Source organism: Neofelis nebulosa, chromosome 6, assembly GCF_028018385.1.
Source record: "Neofelis nebulosa isolate mNeoNeb1 chromosome 6, mNeoNeb1.pri, whole genome shotgun sequence".
In the NCBI taxonomy this organism is placed as follows: domain Eukaryota; kingdom Metazoa; phylum Chordata; class Mammalia; order Carnivora; family Felidae; genus Neofelis; species Neofelis nebulosa.
Window position 1 is genome coordinate 45,099,221 of NC_080787.1, and position 15,549 is coordinate 45,114,769.

A 15,549-nucleotide genomic window follows, 5' to 3' on the forward strand; every position below is an offset into this window, starting at 1 on the left:
TACGTATTGTTCCCAGTTTATAGATGCGGCTTGGGGAAATTGAACAACTTGCCTACATGGTGAAACCTGGATTCTAACCCAGTCCACTTGGCTCCAGAGGCTTAGTACTGTGTGGTCTTACTCTGAAATAGTTAACCTGATTCAGTCTGCCAAAAGTGGTAGCATCGGAAGGCCTCAGGACTTCCTTTTCTGGCTTCACAATGGTTCCTGACAAGGCACCTGCCATTAATAAGTGGTAAGTAAATCTGGAATCAATGAGAACGAAAGGTCTGAGTTACTTTCGGGGCTATGACCAATTGAAGCCTATTTCACCAGTTAGAATTTCTGCTAGTTTTCTATCTGAGGATGTTGCCTTACAAAAGGAACAGGGCCTTACCTCCCACTTGGGAATGGATAGACCAAAGGGTCTGAGCAGAGGGAGAGTTTTCAACAGGGGAGTTACAAATTGTTTTTTGAGATGGAAGACACATTAGACCGTCAGCTCCCTCAAATTTTAAAAGTCTTTATAAACAATGCCCAGATAATCAAAACAAAGTAATTATCTGGGTAATTTAGACACGTATTTCTGTCTTGGCTTGGCACTGGGGCTCAGGTCATTCCAATTCCATGAGTCCTCTCCAAAGGAATCCAGAAATGAGATCAGTTAATATTAACAAGTCCAATCTCCTTCCCTGACAACAAGCTTGCTGTAGGCATCTGTTCATCTGTTTGACCTTGGCTGGGGACTCCAGAGGTGGGTGTGAAGTAGTCTCTCTAGCCCAGGGAGTGAAGAGCCCCAGCTGCAGTGGGGTTCTGGCCTTTCATGTGTTGCTACCATTTGGGCCTAAAGGCAACTGTTGTGGTGCCCGAGATAGCTAAATGTAGGTGGCAAGTGATGTCATCCTTTTTGTAAATGTCATCCTTTTTGTATTTCTCTTCACATCCTGTTTTCCCAAGGTGTAGCTCCGTACCTTGCCCCAGTGCCTAGGTTTCCATTTGTCACTTGGGTGGAATAGTCCTATGGAAGGAGTAAATAGACATCTCATGAAGACTGAAGAGAATGGAACGATGGACCCCATTCTGTAGGACTTGGGGGTGGGGGCAGGGGGATTAATTATCTTAGATCCCTAGACTTTTTTATTATTTCAATGTTTGTTTATTTTTGAGGGAGAGAGCATGCACAGGGGAGGGGCAGAAAGCGGAAGACAGAGGATCCGAAATAGGCTCTGCGCTGTGAGCACTGAGCGGAATGGGGGGCTTGAACTCACAAACTGTGAGATCATGACCTGAGTGGAAATCAAGAGTTGAGTGCTTAACCCACTGAGCCATGTAGGTGCTCCAGATTCTCAGACTTTTAGAGCCAGGAGGATCACAAATTCTTTACACAATTCTGAGGCTAAGAAGGGACACAACTGGGGTGAAATAATACAGCTAATGTCACTGTTCTGTTTTCTTTCCAAGCCCCCATTCCATATAGAATGAGGACTCAATAAATGTCAACTATTTGAAGGGCTCAGGGAAAGGCAAAAATATCTATGGAACTGGGGACCTTCAATCCCACACTGTAGCCTACCTATGTTAGGGGAAACTACGCCATTACTGTCACAGCTGAACACATGAGGTCCCCAACGCAAGAAGGAAAGTATGGGAGCTAGTGTGCGACCCAGCTTTTCTGAAGGGCTGGGTGGGGAGCAGGGCTGGCCTGAGGCTCTAAGAGGGCGGGGCCCACAGGCGGTGAGTGGAATCTTTACTGCCCTACGGAGGGCAGGGCTTTGGTCTCCATGGAGACAGCTTCTCCTAGCAACCTGGCAGGCGTTGAGCCGAGCCTTGGGCACGATGGACGCAGAGAGCCTCCTGCTGTCCCTGGAGCTGGCGTCCGGCAGTGGGCAGGGCCTCAGCCCGGACCGTCGGGCCTCTCTACTTACCTCTCTAATGCTGGTGAAACGCGACTACCGCTATGATCGGGTCCTCTTTTGGGGCCGCATCCTCGGCCTTGTCGCCGATTATTACATCGCGCAGGGCCTGAGTGAGGACCAGCTCGCACCACGCAAGACCCTCTACAGGTGGAGGCAGAGGCCCCGGGCTACTGAAGGGGGCGCCACTAGGAGGCTGGGATGGGGTGGGTGTGGATGGAATCGAAAGGAGGGAGGCCTATAGGGCAAGGTGGGGTGGGGGTGGGGGTGGGGGACATGAGAACAGCGCAGAGCAGGGGCGGGACAGGGGGAGGAGAACAATTTGGAGGCTGGTGGGTTTATAACAGAGGCCGGGCTAAGAACGTAGGCAGAGCAAGGTGAAAGTTCCTGGACAATGGAGACCTGGAGTGGACGCTAGGTACGTCCTGGTATTGAGGGCAGTTTGGAAAGGGTTAGAAGCCCTGGAAGGTAATGAGGTGCTGTTTAGAAGGGGATGCAGGAGCATCTTTGGTGGAGTAGGAGTTGGCTCACAAAAGGAGGCAGTCTAGGAAGTAGAGAACCAATGCAGAATAGTAGAAGAGGGATATCAAACTGGGGAAAATTCACTGGACGCTACCATACAGGGCCATCCTGCCAGTCTTGACTACCCGCAGCGATGCTGGGAAGCTCACCACCTTACAAAACAACCCTTTCAGGCCGCAGGGAGTTGGAGGCTTCATGTATCTGTCGTGCATCAATGCAACATTGATTGGATGCGTTCTGTGTAGGCAGGGTTACAAAGATGGCCAAGTCTCACCAGTCTCCAAGTTACTCACATCCTAGGAAGGAAGACCGACACATAACCCTGCGATTACAGCAAAGTGTGTTAACACCTGAACAGAAATGTATACAAAGGGGGACCAAGGCCTTCTAGAGAGCAATTAAATAAGGCTGCTAAGGGAGTAAGAGATCTGTTGAGATCTGAAAGCTGATGAGTTCCTCAGGAAGGTGTGAGGGAAAGGCATGCCAGTTAGAGGGAATGGTTCTGCAATCTTGGCTGCAATGGACTTGGAGTGTTTGGGAGAACAGCAGGTAGGTAAACGTGATGGTGGCGGGCAAGGGTGTTTATGCAGACTGGATGGAGAGGCTCGGGGAGGGGGTGGTTGAACTTTGTTTGTAGGCTATGGGGAGCCATTGAGGGGCCTTAAGCAACAAGAGCCTGTTTATATCTGAGTGGGCATGCCGGCCTGGAAGTGGGTGAGCATTCAGGAGTGTGTTGCAGTGTTAAGATGAAGGAGACTGAAAGGAAGAGGTAGCTGAGGGAATAGGGGAGGAGATGGGTGGGAAAGATGTAGACGGTAGCACTGTCAGGACTTGGGCCTGAATGGGGCAGGTGAAGAAGAGGTCAAGGTTGACCCTCCTTCCAGCTAAGGCAGTTGGGTAAGTGCTGGTGCCACCCACAGGGACAGAAATCCGGAAGTAGGACTAGGGAAGCCCCAGTGAACTTGATATGAGGTGACTGGGGAGCAGGGTCATAGGAGGCACATTAAAGTACAAATCTGAAGTCCAGATAAAAAAATCTGGACTGAAGATAGAGACTGGGGACTCATTTTGTTCCATAAGATTTTATCTCTTAAGCACCTACTATGTGCCAGGCATTGATCTAGGCACCAGGAATTCAGTAGTAAATGAGACAAAGTCCTTGCCTTTATAGAGTTTACATTACAACGTGTGTGTGTGTGTGTGAAACTATATAAACACACATACATTGCATGTCTGCTGGTGCGCAGTGCCTAGAGGGGTAGAGAATACAGCATGGGGTACTGTTTTAAATAGGGCGGTCAGAGACAGTCTCTCTGATAAGGTAACATTTGTGAAGAGGCCTGAAGCAACTGAGAAAGTGAGCTATGTGTTTATCTGAAGGAAGAGAATTCCAGGCAAGTGAAAAGGGCTCAAGGCAGATGTGTGTTTAGTGTTGGTGGAACCCCATAGAAGCTAGTGCGGCTGGAGAGGAGTAAGTGAGCAGGAGCATTGTAAGACATGAGGTCAGAGAGGTAAGGGACCGAGGACAATCTTGCAGGGCTTTGTGGGCATTGCAAGGAGTGGGCTTCATGGGAAGTGTGGGAAGCTTGTGCACAGAGACACGATCTAGCAGTTGGGTGGGAATGAGACTGAAAGGGGAGCAGGTATGGAATTGGGGAGACCAGTTAGGAGGCTACTGTAATATCTAGGTAAGAGTAGATAGGGACTTGGACCAGTGGGGAACAGTGGAGTGGTAAGAGGTGGTTGGATTCTGGATACCAACTAGACAGTACCTAAGTCTCTTAAGAGTCAGGTGGGCCAGCCTGCAGAGAGAAAACGAGGGGCAAGAATAGATCCCTGGGAATATTTAGGGCAGTGAAGGAGGGAGAAGGGAGATGTCAAAGGAAACAGAAATGGAATGCATTTGTTGGTTTTTAGGTCCCTTGAATGACCTCCTAAGCCATTTTTTGGGGATGGTGGGGGCAGAAATGACCATGTAGTGGGCAGAGTGAAGGGGAGGGGAAGAAAGGCTTTCACAGAGCAAGTTGTTTTGGGATATTTATTTAGAGAGCGAGCATGGGGGAGAGGGGCAGAGGGAGAGAGAAAGAATCCCAAGTAGACTTAATCCCACAACCCCAGGATCATGACCTAAGCCAAAAATAGGAGTCAGATGCTCAACCGGCTGAGCCACCAACGCGCCCCGGAGGTGTTTTTTGTTTGTTTGTTTGTTTGTTTTTTTAAGTAGGCCTCCCATCCAACGTGGGGCTTGAACTCATGACTCTGACATCAAGTGGCATATACTCTACGGACTGAGCCAGCCAGGCACCCCTGTTCTGAGATTATTATTCAGAGCTGGAGAGAGAGGAGAGGGGGACAGGAAGAGGATATTTTTTAGCAGGCCATGGACTTGGGGGGTGTTGATTTGGGAAGCTGAGAAGTTTTGATGTTGAGAAAGGAGCCAGCAGAGAGGGAAGGGCAGAAAGATGAGCAGCCTGCGACACAGGCCAAGTGGGTTAGAGTGGAGGGGAGGATGCCCTCTCCTGGTGGGAGGGGAAAGAAGCATCTGGCTGGTCAGCGCTGGAGACCTCAGAGGATGGGCCCTGCGGCCTAAGCTGGCTTCCCTGAGAAATGCGGGAAGATGGCCATGCTGTTGGTTCAGTAGGCAGGCTGAGCATGAATTTGGGGTTCAGCAAAGCGGAGTTGCCTGTAATTGAGGTTCTAGAAACTCATCAGGAATCTCACAGTGCAGATATCTAGGAAGAAGTTCTTGGAATTTTGGCATACATGAAGCTTTTGTGAACTTTTACAAAATAAAATGGAATTTGCATCACATGTGGGGGTGGGGTACACCTTCCAAGGGGAGAGCTGTGACTGACTCTTTTCTTGAGCTTCATCCCTCAAGAGAAGGAGCAGTGGCAGGAAGCCTGAGTGAGAGGGGTAGTTGGGAACCAGGCCCATGGCGATGTTGTTGGCAGCCTGAACTGCATGGAGTGGAGCCTCTTGCCCCCTGCCACGGAGGAGATGATGGCACAGACGTCTGTGGTGAAGGGCCGCTTCATGGGGGACCCCTCACATGAGTATGAACACACTGAGCTGCAGAAGATAAAGGAGGGCGGAAAGGTCTTTGAAGAGGAAGTGGTGGTAAGTGAAGACAAGAGGAGGAGGACAAAGAAAGCCTGGGCTATCCAAAACCCAGCCCAATAGAAATTGTGGGGGCATCAACATAACCCCACTCAGCTCCTGAGCGACACGGGGGAGAGTGGATGAGCCACTCTGTCAGCAACCTGGCTCTGGGCAGGGGCGGGGAGAGGGGGGTCTGTGTTGCACTCCGGGGCACTGGGATGTGCACAGCCTCTTGTATCTTTTTATATGTTTTTATTTTTCTAGATAATATATCCACATGGTTCGAAATTCAAAGACACAAAAAGGAATTTAGCGAAAATGTCCCTCTCATCCCTGTCTGCCGGTCACCCAGGCCCACTTTCTGGGAGAGGGGGGGCATCAATGTAACCATTTTATGTGTATGTGCACGCGTGTCCAAATCTTGCTACACAAATTGCAGTCTGGATCAGAAGCATCACCATGCCCTGCGAGTTAGGAATGTACAATCTTGGGCTGGGATCGGGATCTGAATTTTAACACATTCCAAGGGGATTCGAATACACATTAAAGTTTCAGAAGCCAACTTCCGAGGCACTTTATGCAAATGCAAGCCTCGGCAAATACCTTACCTCTACATATTCTCTGTTTATCTTAAGACAAAACAAGTGGCAGCATGTTATGCACACAGCTCTGCACCTTGCTTTTTTTTTTTTACCTAATATATTTTGGGGGTCTTTCTATGTCAGTGCTCTAAAGAGCCTCCCCATTCTTTTTACCATTGCATGAATGTACTGAATTTCACGAGTCTTATTCATGAAATGCAGGTCTCCAAATTTTAGCTCTGACAAGCAGGGGCACAGTGAATGACCTTGTATATAACGTCATTTCCATTTTATGTGCACGGTGTCTGAAGGTTCAATTCCTACAAATGGAATTGCTAGGTCAAAACATAAGGAGCTCAACATATTGAAACTTGACAAACGTGGGATTCAAAACACAGTCTTTGCCCTTGAACCTGGATGATACCAAAAGTCTAGGTCTAGGCCTGTGATGCCTCACCTGGCATCCCCACTCCTCTTCCCCTCTCCCCCTGACAAACTTAACCCCCCTGAGTCTTATTCCTATAAAATTGGGATAATTATAACTACTTTGTAGGCTTGTGCATATTACATGAGGTAACACAATTGAAGCCCCTGGCCTGGCCACATACTGAGTCTTAGTTTCTATCTAATTTATAAAATTTCTTGTTGGCAGCTCATGGGAAATAGGTGGCTGAGTGACTCTCAGGGTCCCTGGTGACACATTTTCCCTGTTAAGTGCTGCTTTTCCCACAGACACCTCTATGAAGTCCTTTTATTCAGGGTGGCCCTTGATATTGATTGTAACCAAATTTCATCTGCATAAAAATGTTATGATATGAGGTGATGCTTGAGAAATAATGTTAATTTAAAGAGCAGGATCTGAAACAATATGAACTGTGACTCTAATTTTGTTATATATATATATATATATATATATATATATATATATACCAATATGTTATTAGTGATTCTCTTTAGGAGGTGGGATTTTAAGTGGTTTTAATTCAAGTATTTTATTTATTTTTTAAAGTTTATTATTTTGAGAGAGAGAAGAGAGAGAGTTGGGAGGGGCACAGAGAGAGGGAGAGAGAGAATCCCAAGCAGGCTCTGCACCATCAGCCCAGAGTCTGATGTGGGGCTTGAACTCATGAACCACAAGATCATGAACTGAGCCAAAAGAAACCAAGAGTTGGCTGGTTAACAACTGAGCCAGTCAGGCACCCCTCCTTTAAGTATTTAATAAATGATTTCCATATTACCTAATATTCTACAACAAGCATGATTGCTTTTGTATTTTAAAAAGGCAAAATAAGAACATTTAAATATGATATGTTTCTGGAAGAGAATATAAGAAGCTGTTAATGGTGGTTGTCTCCAGTGAAGGCAGTTGGGGGGCTAGGGATGGGGCAAGAGAGACTACTTTTTTATAGTAGTTTTAAATATTGCACGATCAGTCTGTATTAACAATTTAAAAAAGAGGGAGGGAGGGAAGGAAGGAAGAACGGAAGAAAATCTTGAGCGGAGGGAAGGCGAGGGCTTGCCCAGCATGATTTTCCATGGAGTTGGCATTACACTGTGGTGACCCAGGTCAGATGGTCATACAGAGGGCCTTTGCACCAGTGGTGAGTGGGCACAGTACTCTGGCAGGGTGGCTCATCCCGTCTCCTTAGGTCCAGATCAAGGAAGAGACCCGCTTGGTGTCTATCATTGACCAGATTGACAAGGCTGTGGCTATCATCCCCCGAGGAGCCCTTTTTAAGACCCCTTTTGGACCTGTCCATGTCAATCGGACTTTTGAAGGTGAGTTCTCCAGGGCCCCTCTCAAGGGCAGGAAAGCGTCTCTTTCCAAGCATAGTCGGATACATTCTGAGAATTCTGGGGAAACTGTTCACTTCCTCAGAGAAAGAACAGCTGTGGCCATATCACTTGGAAAGATGTGCCCAATGGCCTGGCATCGGTGGTTGGCATGGGCTGCCCAGTCACTGGACCCCACTCTTTTCTGCCTGAGGGTTCTCCTACCTGGGTCCCAGGCTTTGCGTGGGTCTGGGCTCCCTGCCTTTCCCACCTTCTTCCTCCTTGATCTCTCCTCATTGCAGGGCCTGGGCCAAGCTTTGGCTGACAGAACACTACTCCTTTTTCTCCCTTTAGTTCTCGGTCAGTCTCTGACTGAGTCGTTTGCAGGCCCCTCCATATGGTCCCTGTGCGTGGAGAAAGGGGGTGCTGTGTGGTTTGGGGCTGACCATACCACCTTCTTTTAGGACTCTCTTTGTCTGAAGCCAAGAAGCTCAGTTCCTACTTCCACTTCAGGGAGCCTGTTCAGCTGAAGAACAAGACCTTGCTTGAGAAGGCTGACCTGGATCCCTCCCTGGACTTCATGGACTCCTTAGAGCATGACATCCCCAAAGGTAATAGCCCATTACCTTGAGGACATTGGGTCTGCCCCCAGGTCAGAGCAGTGGGTCATGCTATCTGCCATTCTCCTCTGAGATTGGAACCAAGGGCCCGAGTGGGAACGGGTGGCTCACTGGAGGTCCTTGAGGGTGGGGGCTTCCCCAGGGCCCAATACAGGCCCACCTCATAATAAACAGACGGTATGTGTCTGCAGACAAAAGGAAGTACTGTCTTCCACAGAAAGGAAGTCCCTCGGTGCCTCTTCTGATTTCCATTATTGGTCTTGAAGGAGGCAGGTTGAGAATCCTCCCCCAACCATCTCTGAAAAGATCCCTGAAAATACCAGCCACACATCCATCTCCGTTGTAAGTTCTGCGGTTAGATCCGGTGCTTGTCACATAGCTGGTGCTCCGTGAGTGGCTGCTGACCGACCGAAGGGCCAACCTGCTAAGGAAATGAGTTCTGTACATTTGCTTCCTGCTATGTGTGTGGTACTTTTTAATCTTAAGACGTGCAGCCTCCGCGGTCTTCCCGTTCTTCAGGGCCCACCTGGCCCAGGTACACACCCAGAGTTTGGGGGATGGGGTCACAGAGACCCCATTTCCTTCCTCTGAGCTTCGCAAGCCCTGGGAAGACGCTCTTGCTTGGATGCCCTAGCCCAAGACAGTTGCCAGGCTCTGGGCAACCGGGGGCCAGACTCAAGGTGCTGATGCAGCACCCCTGCCTCTTTTCCTCCCCGTGTTTGGTGTTTCTCCAACCGGAGGGACCTGCTGTTGATGATGGCAACGCTAGGGACAGCGATAAGGATAGTAATGACGATGCATAAAAGCAATGGCACTACTTGTGTGCTCAGCCCTCTCCATCCCTTATCGTCACAGCCAACCTGGGAGGTAGAGACCGTTGTTATCCCCATTTTACAGGTGAAGAAACAGGGCTAAAGTCCACGACACAGCAAATGTTAGGGCCTTAGACTCCAGGCCTCTGGCATGAATTGTGGTGTCAAGTAGATTAGTGTTTCCTTCTAAGCAGGTAGTGGGAACAGCAGGACAGCACCCACGCCCACCACACAGGGGAAACACTTCTGAGGAGCCACGGCCACTCCCAGTCAGGGTGAGAGTGGGATGGCAGAGGCAAGGGCTCTGGGCTGGGATTCTGAATCTGCCACTTACTCGCTGTGTAACCTCGGGCAAGCTCCTCAGTCTCCCCGTGCCTCCATTTCCTCATTCCCCCAAGGGAATACTGACCTTTTCTACCTCATTGGGTTGTCGTGAGAACTGAGTGCGCACACAAAATGCTTATAGCAGTGCCTCACACATAGTAGGGACTCAAATGAAAATCAGTAATTCTATTAGGGCTATTTTGAGCAGCAAAAAGGCCTTAGAGGGGAGTTGGGGCAGGCCAGGGAGGATCGAGAAGGCCAAGGGGTAGGAGGCCTAGGGCAAGGCGGCAGGAGCTGCCAGCGGCTCGTGAACAGGTCTGTGACAATAAGGCACTGGTGCATGGAGGGATGAAATAGGGCCACACAAGGATCTGGAGGCCATTTCATGGCTACTGAAGCACCCCAGGGGCCAGTGATGGTCCCAAGTGGGTAAGGGCTGCCAGCAAGGAATGGCCACTCTGGCCACTGCCACATGGGGGTACCCGAGTCAAACCTCCCGGAGCTTAGAAAGGGGCCCATGGTGTGGGGGGTGGAAGTGTGGGTGGTCAGGGGAAAAGCAGACACTCTGATTTTGCTCCCGGACTCCCTTACCTGCCAGGGAAGGAGGAGAGGGTGCTGGTTGGCTGTCTGCAAAGCAGATAGTGGCCACAGGGGCCTGGCTGCTAAGTGGGGCCCAGGAGTTCTTCCCTGGGACGTCAGCACTGGCTGGAGGAATGGATTTGGGCAGTCGCTTTCTGCCCAGGTAGGATCAGTTTCCTTTCTGGGACTGAAGTGACTGTTTAGGGGACTCTGTCACCCATTAGCAGGTATGGTTTAGGTTGGGCCTGTCCCCAGGACTCCTGCTCTCTGTGCCGGTGGAGGTAGGGCCAGCTCAGCAGCTTGTTCCTGGGCAAGCCCTGGCTGAAGAGAGGATGGGGAGGGACATTGCCTGGTGCCACCACTACCCTCCCCGGCTGTCCTGCTGTGCCCTGGGGTCTGCAGAGTTTTGTGGGAGTGGGTAGCTTTGGGGGCAGCCTTCCTCCTTGTGCATGAAGGGCAGCAGCCGAGAGTTCTCGGAACTTGGGCTGCAGTCAGGGGGGACAGATGGAGCACCAGGTCAGGCCAGACTTCTCGGCAGCACTCTGCCGTTCAGTGCTCCTTAACCTTTCACTGAGCAGATAGCCACTGGGCAGGTGCCGTGTGCCAGGCTGCAGGATGCCGTCGTGTCCAAGACGGACACCGTCTTTGCCTCACAGAGTTTTGAAAGATCAAATGAAACTGGATGGGTAGTGAAAATGTAAAATAGAAGGTGCCTCACACAAAAGGTCACCGGTCCCCTGGGGAGCAGGGCTCCTCTCCTTACCCCACTTGAAGGCTGGAGCCCACAGATCTCAGGAAACTGCCAGGTGCTGGACCGCTTGGGCTCCAGCACTTGTGAGCCAGGCAGCAACGCCCAGTTCAGGCAGCAGAGGGCAGCAAGATGCCTGCCTGCCAGGAGAACTACCTTTCAAATGTGGCCTTGGTTGGGGAGGAGGCAGGGGACAGGAGTCAGGAATGCTGCAGACAGGTGAGGAACACAGTGCCCAGATCAGCTTTCTCTTGGGGGTGTGTGTGCAGGTGGCTCCTTCCACCCAGTCCCTTGGAAGCCTGGCTGACGGGTGCTTCTGGACCAGGGGGCTTGCCCATAACTTGTGGCCCTGGTGTGGGGGGAGCGGCTGCTCTGAGAAAAGGGACCATGGCTATTTCTGTGTGTGTGAGAAGTGTGGGGCTGATTTGAGGAGAAAGTTTAAAACCATCTGCTGTGGCTGGAGAGCCCTGTTCCCTAGTCTGGCCCACTCGCCCCCTCAAATGTAATCTCAGAGCTTTGCTACCCTTTTTTCCAGGAGGGCAGGAGAATGTAATTATGACACATACCCTAGACTGAGGCTTCCACTAGCAAAGTGAGACCCCTGACCCTGGGGCAACCCAGGAGGACTTCCTGCCAAGAGGCTCCATTCCTGATTTACTAACTTGCCCCCCAACACATCCTCAAAAAACAGCTTGTAGAGGACTGGCTGGCTGCCAGGGAGAAGGACGGGCGTTTTGGGGACTTGGGAGAGACCAGGACCATAGGAGGCTGCTTCCTCTGGAGTCTGAGAGGACATGGTGGCAGTGGCTGGGGGTCCAGCCTTTCCAGCCTTTGCAATAAAAGTGGGTGAAGGTGACAGCAAGTGCCTGGCTCTCCAGGTAGACGCTACGTGACTCCTGGCACGTTGGGAGTCTGTGTTTCCTGGGCGACCAGCTGAGCCAGGGACAAGGAGGACAGGAGTGTGACAGGAATGCAAGGGAGGGAGGGAGGCAGTGCTGTTGGCTGGCTGGGCCCTCACACGCCACTTCCGTTCTCCATCAGCACCCTGCAGCCTGCTTGGCACTGCCCCCTACCCCAGTGGGGGCACTGCATTTCTCTAGCATCCCTGCCATCTTTCCCCTTGCTCTTGGCGGGGGTGGGGCCCCTTCATCTACTGGGGAGCAGGAGGAAGGGGCCAAACTGTAGGTGGGCAGCCTTGTGCAAGGGAAGGTCAGGAGCCGGCCCCTGCCAGGGTGTGTTAAAGGGCTGGCAACTGTGAACTGAGAGCAGTCTAGGCTGGGGGACTCCAGGATTTCATTTCTCCAGGGCATTTGGCTCAGGCAGGCTGTAAGCTGCCCTCCTGGGTGGACAGAGACAAGTGAGGCAGAGCCTGACCCTTTTCAGTTCAAGAAAGCTGTGGGACTGCGGGCTCCAAGGGCAAGGACTGTCCCCAGATGATGCTCTGGGTACTGTGTGTGACTGGATTGGGGGGGGGTGGTGGTGGTGGTTAGGGAATGTACCTTCCTGGGGTCTGTGCTTCTGGCCAAAAGCTGAATATGGTGCACTGGGACACTTTGTTCTGTCACACCCTTGCTCTCATTACCCTCAGGCAACCTGTTTTCTGTAATGAGTGACTGGGAAAGCAGCAGGCTAGGGCCTCTCGAACTCTGAGGGCAGGTCTGGGAGGCAGAGAACCTCAGGTGCCCAGACAGGAAAGTTGTAGGAGCTAGGGGAACTTCTACCCCCTTTTCTGGCCAGCCAGTGCCCCAGTCGGGGCTGGTAACCCAGGGGCCCTCTTCCTTCTCGACGCCGCTGGCCAGCACCGTGTGGGCTTGGGGGAGTGGAGTGAAGCCCACACTGTGGCTCCTACTTCACCTTCTCCTGAAGGGGTGGTGGCACCTAGCGCAGGCTGCTGCAGTGCTCAGCTGGGCTCTGAGCCGGCGGCCTCTCCTGAGCAGGCCTGTGCCAGCTGACCTACATGCACCCGGGGAAGGTGATGGCCCCCTGAGCAGGGTTGAGCCGCCATTGGGCCCAGGGGCTCCCGGTGGCCAGGTCTCTCAGACGCAGGGTGGCCCCTGGTGGGTGCGGACTGAGCCGTGAGGCTGTTGGGTGTGGAGTGACCAGGGTGGGCCGTGGCTGGAGGAGGCCTGTGGGAAGCTGGGGTGGTGGGAGCCAAGCAGCCGGGCCGAGCTGGCAGCTGATGAAGGCCTCAGCGCAGCTCTCAGTGCATCACTGGCTGGTCCAACACCAAAACCTTCAAAGCATTTGCCTTTCTGGCAGGGCCCGGAGCAGAGCTGTGGCTGGGCCGGGGAGAGGCCTCAGTGCGCAGGGGAATAGAAGCTCCAGATCTGCATCCAGAGGCGATTTTCCCAGGCTCCTTCCTCCCACACAGGGGCTCCCTCCCTTGGTTCTGGAGCTGGATCAGGCCCTTCCCGCCAAGTCCTCATGGCTGCACAACTCAGCCCCGGGCTGGGCCGCTTCTGTCTGGGGAGCAAAAATCCAGGGCAGGACCCAGCACACACAAAGGCTCATCAGCTGCAGCCCAAGTCCCCTCCTGCCAAGCATGGCTCTCAGGCTCCCAGCTGCCAGGAAGGGCTATTGAGCTGGGAGGCCCGAAACAGCCCAACTTCTGTGCGTCCCCGGTCAGGTCTAATCCGTCCCGGAGCAGAGGCTTCTGGGGCTGTGCAAGAGAAAGCAAAGTGGCTAAGAGGACAGACTGCACCAGGACTGCAGGCCACTGGTGACTACCTCTCAAATAGGGCGAGGAAGCCTGGGAAAGCCTCCCCGAGCTGGGCCCCATCTCCCCGGCCTGCAGACTCCACTTCCTCCCCCACTCAACCTTTAACTAGACTTGCTGACAGGAACAAAATGGACTAGGGTGTGCTTCACCTCTTTTCATTTCCTTTGCCCTCCCTCTGGAAGTGGTTTTAATGAGCAGCAAAATGGCTAAAAAGGCAATCAGGAGGAAAGCGCCAGATAATTAAATTGTCTTCCCTTTTCCCAGCGGAGCCTTAGCACCCAGGCCAGGCTGCCTAGGAACTGAGGGCCTTCGCACACAGGGTAGGGCTCTGGCTCCATGGCATCCAAGGTCTCCCCTCCTGCCCGCTTCTTCCCAGGGTCCTGGAGCATCCAGATGGAGAGGGGCAACGCACTGGTGGTGCTGCGCAGCCTGCTCTGGCCAGGCCTCACCTTCTTCCATGCTCCCCGCACCAAGAACTGTGGCTACATCTACGTGGGTACCGGTGAGAAGAACATAGACCTCCCCTTCATGCTCTAGGTGGGGGGCAGGGGTGTCAGCCTGGAGGGTTTATGTGGAGTCTGAACATTATTTTCATAAATTGCAGTGGATTTGCTCTGTCTGTTCTGTTTTGCTGCTTCTCCACACCTCCACCTTCATCTGGTGGCCAGGCTCTGAGGCCACTGCGCTGGGAGACCCAGCTCTGGAGCAAATGGCAGAGGGCTGGAATGTGCTAACGAGGGAGGGGGAGAGAGAAAGAGAGGAGAGGAGAGAGAGATGGAGAGATGATGGTGGGTGGAAACTGCTGGGAGTCGGGGAGGGGAGGGGACAGCCAGGAGCCTTCCGAGGAAGGCAGCTCAACTTATTTCCTCGAAGCCCTGCAGGGTGAAGAGCTGAAGGCAGTCAACACAGGGCTAGGGAACCATCTTGGCCTATCACAAGGGATTAGTGACTCGACGTTCAGTAACTGGCTAGAAATGGGCTCAAGGCCCTGGCACTTCCCAGGCAGTGAGCACACATAACCAGTGGTGGAGTCCATGAGCCTGGTTTATGATATTCTTTTTTGGGAGAACTGCCAGTTATAGGACCACAACTGCTGCTCAGGGACCCCGCCACCCTCCCAGTGCTGTCACCAGGCAGGGTGAGGGCACTGAAGTTGGTCCATTGCCTCCTGTGCCTGCCGTGCCCATTGGAGGAACTGGGCCAGAGTACAGGAGCTCTGATCACGTTCTCAGGAAGCTCTGCCCCGTCAGTGATACAGCACCAAAGGCTTTCTTGAGTAGGAGATGTTGTCTTTCAGGAGGGGTGACCCCACAGCCATGCGCACTTTGTTCCAGCGGCGGCCTTTATTATAGATGGGCTTGACGGAGCGGGGGGACCAGCGGGTCAGGTACCTGTGGAGGGAGGGTAGGGAGGTGGCTGTGAGGGCAGTGGCCCATGCTAGAGCTGGGAGAGTGGGTACTGTCTCCTCAGGCCAGAGCCTTTCACCAGTTTCTCTTCTTGAGGAGCAGGGGCTTTTCCTGGGAGCAATGACTGAGTGTGCTGTAAACAGATGGGCTGGGCTCTTGCTGCCTCAAGTCTGTGTGGCCAGGGTCAGGCAGCCCAGGGCCACGCGCTCCCTTGATCTTTATGAGTTGTCAGTGTTTGTGTGTATACTTGCTGGGGGAGGAGGCGGGGGAAGAGGTTGCCCAGAGAGCAGATCATTCCTCTCTGGCCTCAGTCATGGGGAGAGGAGAGGCTGATGTAAGGCCTGGAGGAATCCTCCCCTCTTCCCCACTTGGCTCCCTCTGCCAATCCAGCCTTCCGGGAGCATCCCCTGGGCAGCCATACTGGTGTAGGACCCTTGCCCCTCACCCAACCCATGATGGGAGCCAAGGGTG

General features: G+C 52.6%; 2 protein-coding genes and 1 long non-coding RNA gene across 7 annotated transcripts in view; 1 reads left to right on the forward strand and 2 right to left on the reverse strand.

The window, feature by feature from the left end:
- On the reverse strand, nt 1-1,663 carry LOC131514272 (uncharacterized). The gene is made up of 2 exons (XR_009263002.1): nt 1,553-1,663; nt 1-997 (listed from the first exon to the last, which is right to left on the reverse strand). It is a non-coding gene; the product is annotated as an uncharacterized LOC131514272 (long non-coding RNA).
- RSPH9 (radial spoke head component 9) lies at nt 1,197-14,707 on the forward strand. Of its 4 annotated transcripts, none has more exons than XM_058734087.1 (6): nt 1,198-2,042; nt 5,369-5,534; nt 7,747-7,876; nt 8,335-8,481; nt 14,049-14,174; nt 14,546-14,707. In XM_058734087.1, exons 1-6 carry the CDS (start codon nt 1,624-1,626, stop codon nt 14,689-14,691), a joined length of 1,134 nt encoding a protein of 377 aa, XP_058590070.1. In that variant the 5' UTR covers nt 1,198-1,623; the 3' UTR covers nt 14,692-14,707. The 4 variants fall into 4 exon arrangements, with proteins under 4 accessions (XP_058590073.1, XP_058590070.1, XP_058590072.1 ...); XM_058734089.1 differs by having other exon boundaries at nt 1,208-2,042; nt 14,554-14,707; XM_058734090.1 differs by lacking the exons at nt 14,049-14,174; nt 14,546-14,707 and adding an exon at nt 8,708-8,950 and having other exon boundaries at nt 1,197-2,042.
- Nucleotides 14,699-15,549, reverse strand: part of MRPS18A (mitochondrial ribosomal protein S18A) — a 17,083-nt gene continuing 16,232 nt past the window's right edge. Inside the window, exon 6 of one of the 2 annotated variants that reach the window (XM_058734093.1) lies at nt 14,699-15,063. In XM_058734093.1, the coding sequence (XP_058590076.1) occupies nt 14,919-15,063 (145 nt within the window). In that variant the 3' untranslated portion in view covers nt 14,699-14,918. The remainder of the gene's footprint in view (nt 15,064-15,549) is intronic. The other variant, XM_058734095.1, reaches the window with a different exon arrangement.

Bases quoted from the DNA above. Each gene is read 5' to 3' on its own strand.
- RSPH9 (XM_058734087.1), top strand. From the start codon at position 1,624: ATGGGAGCTAGTGTGCGACCCAGCTTTTCTGAAGGGCTGGGTGGGGAG. The intron at 7,877-8,334 runs GTGAGTTCTCCA...ACCTTCTTTTAG, and splicing joins TGTCAATCGGACTTTTGAAG to GACTCTCTTTGTCTGAAGCC. The intron at 8,482-14,048 runs GTAATAGCCCAT...GCTTCTTCCCAG, and splicing joins AGAGCATGACATCCCCAAAG to GGTCCTGGAGCATCCAGATG.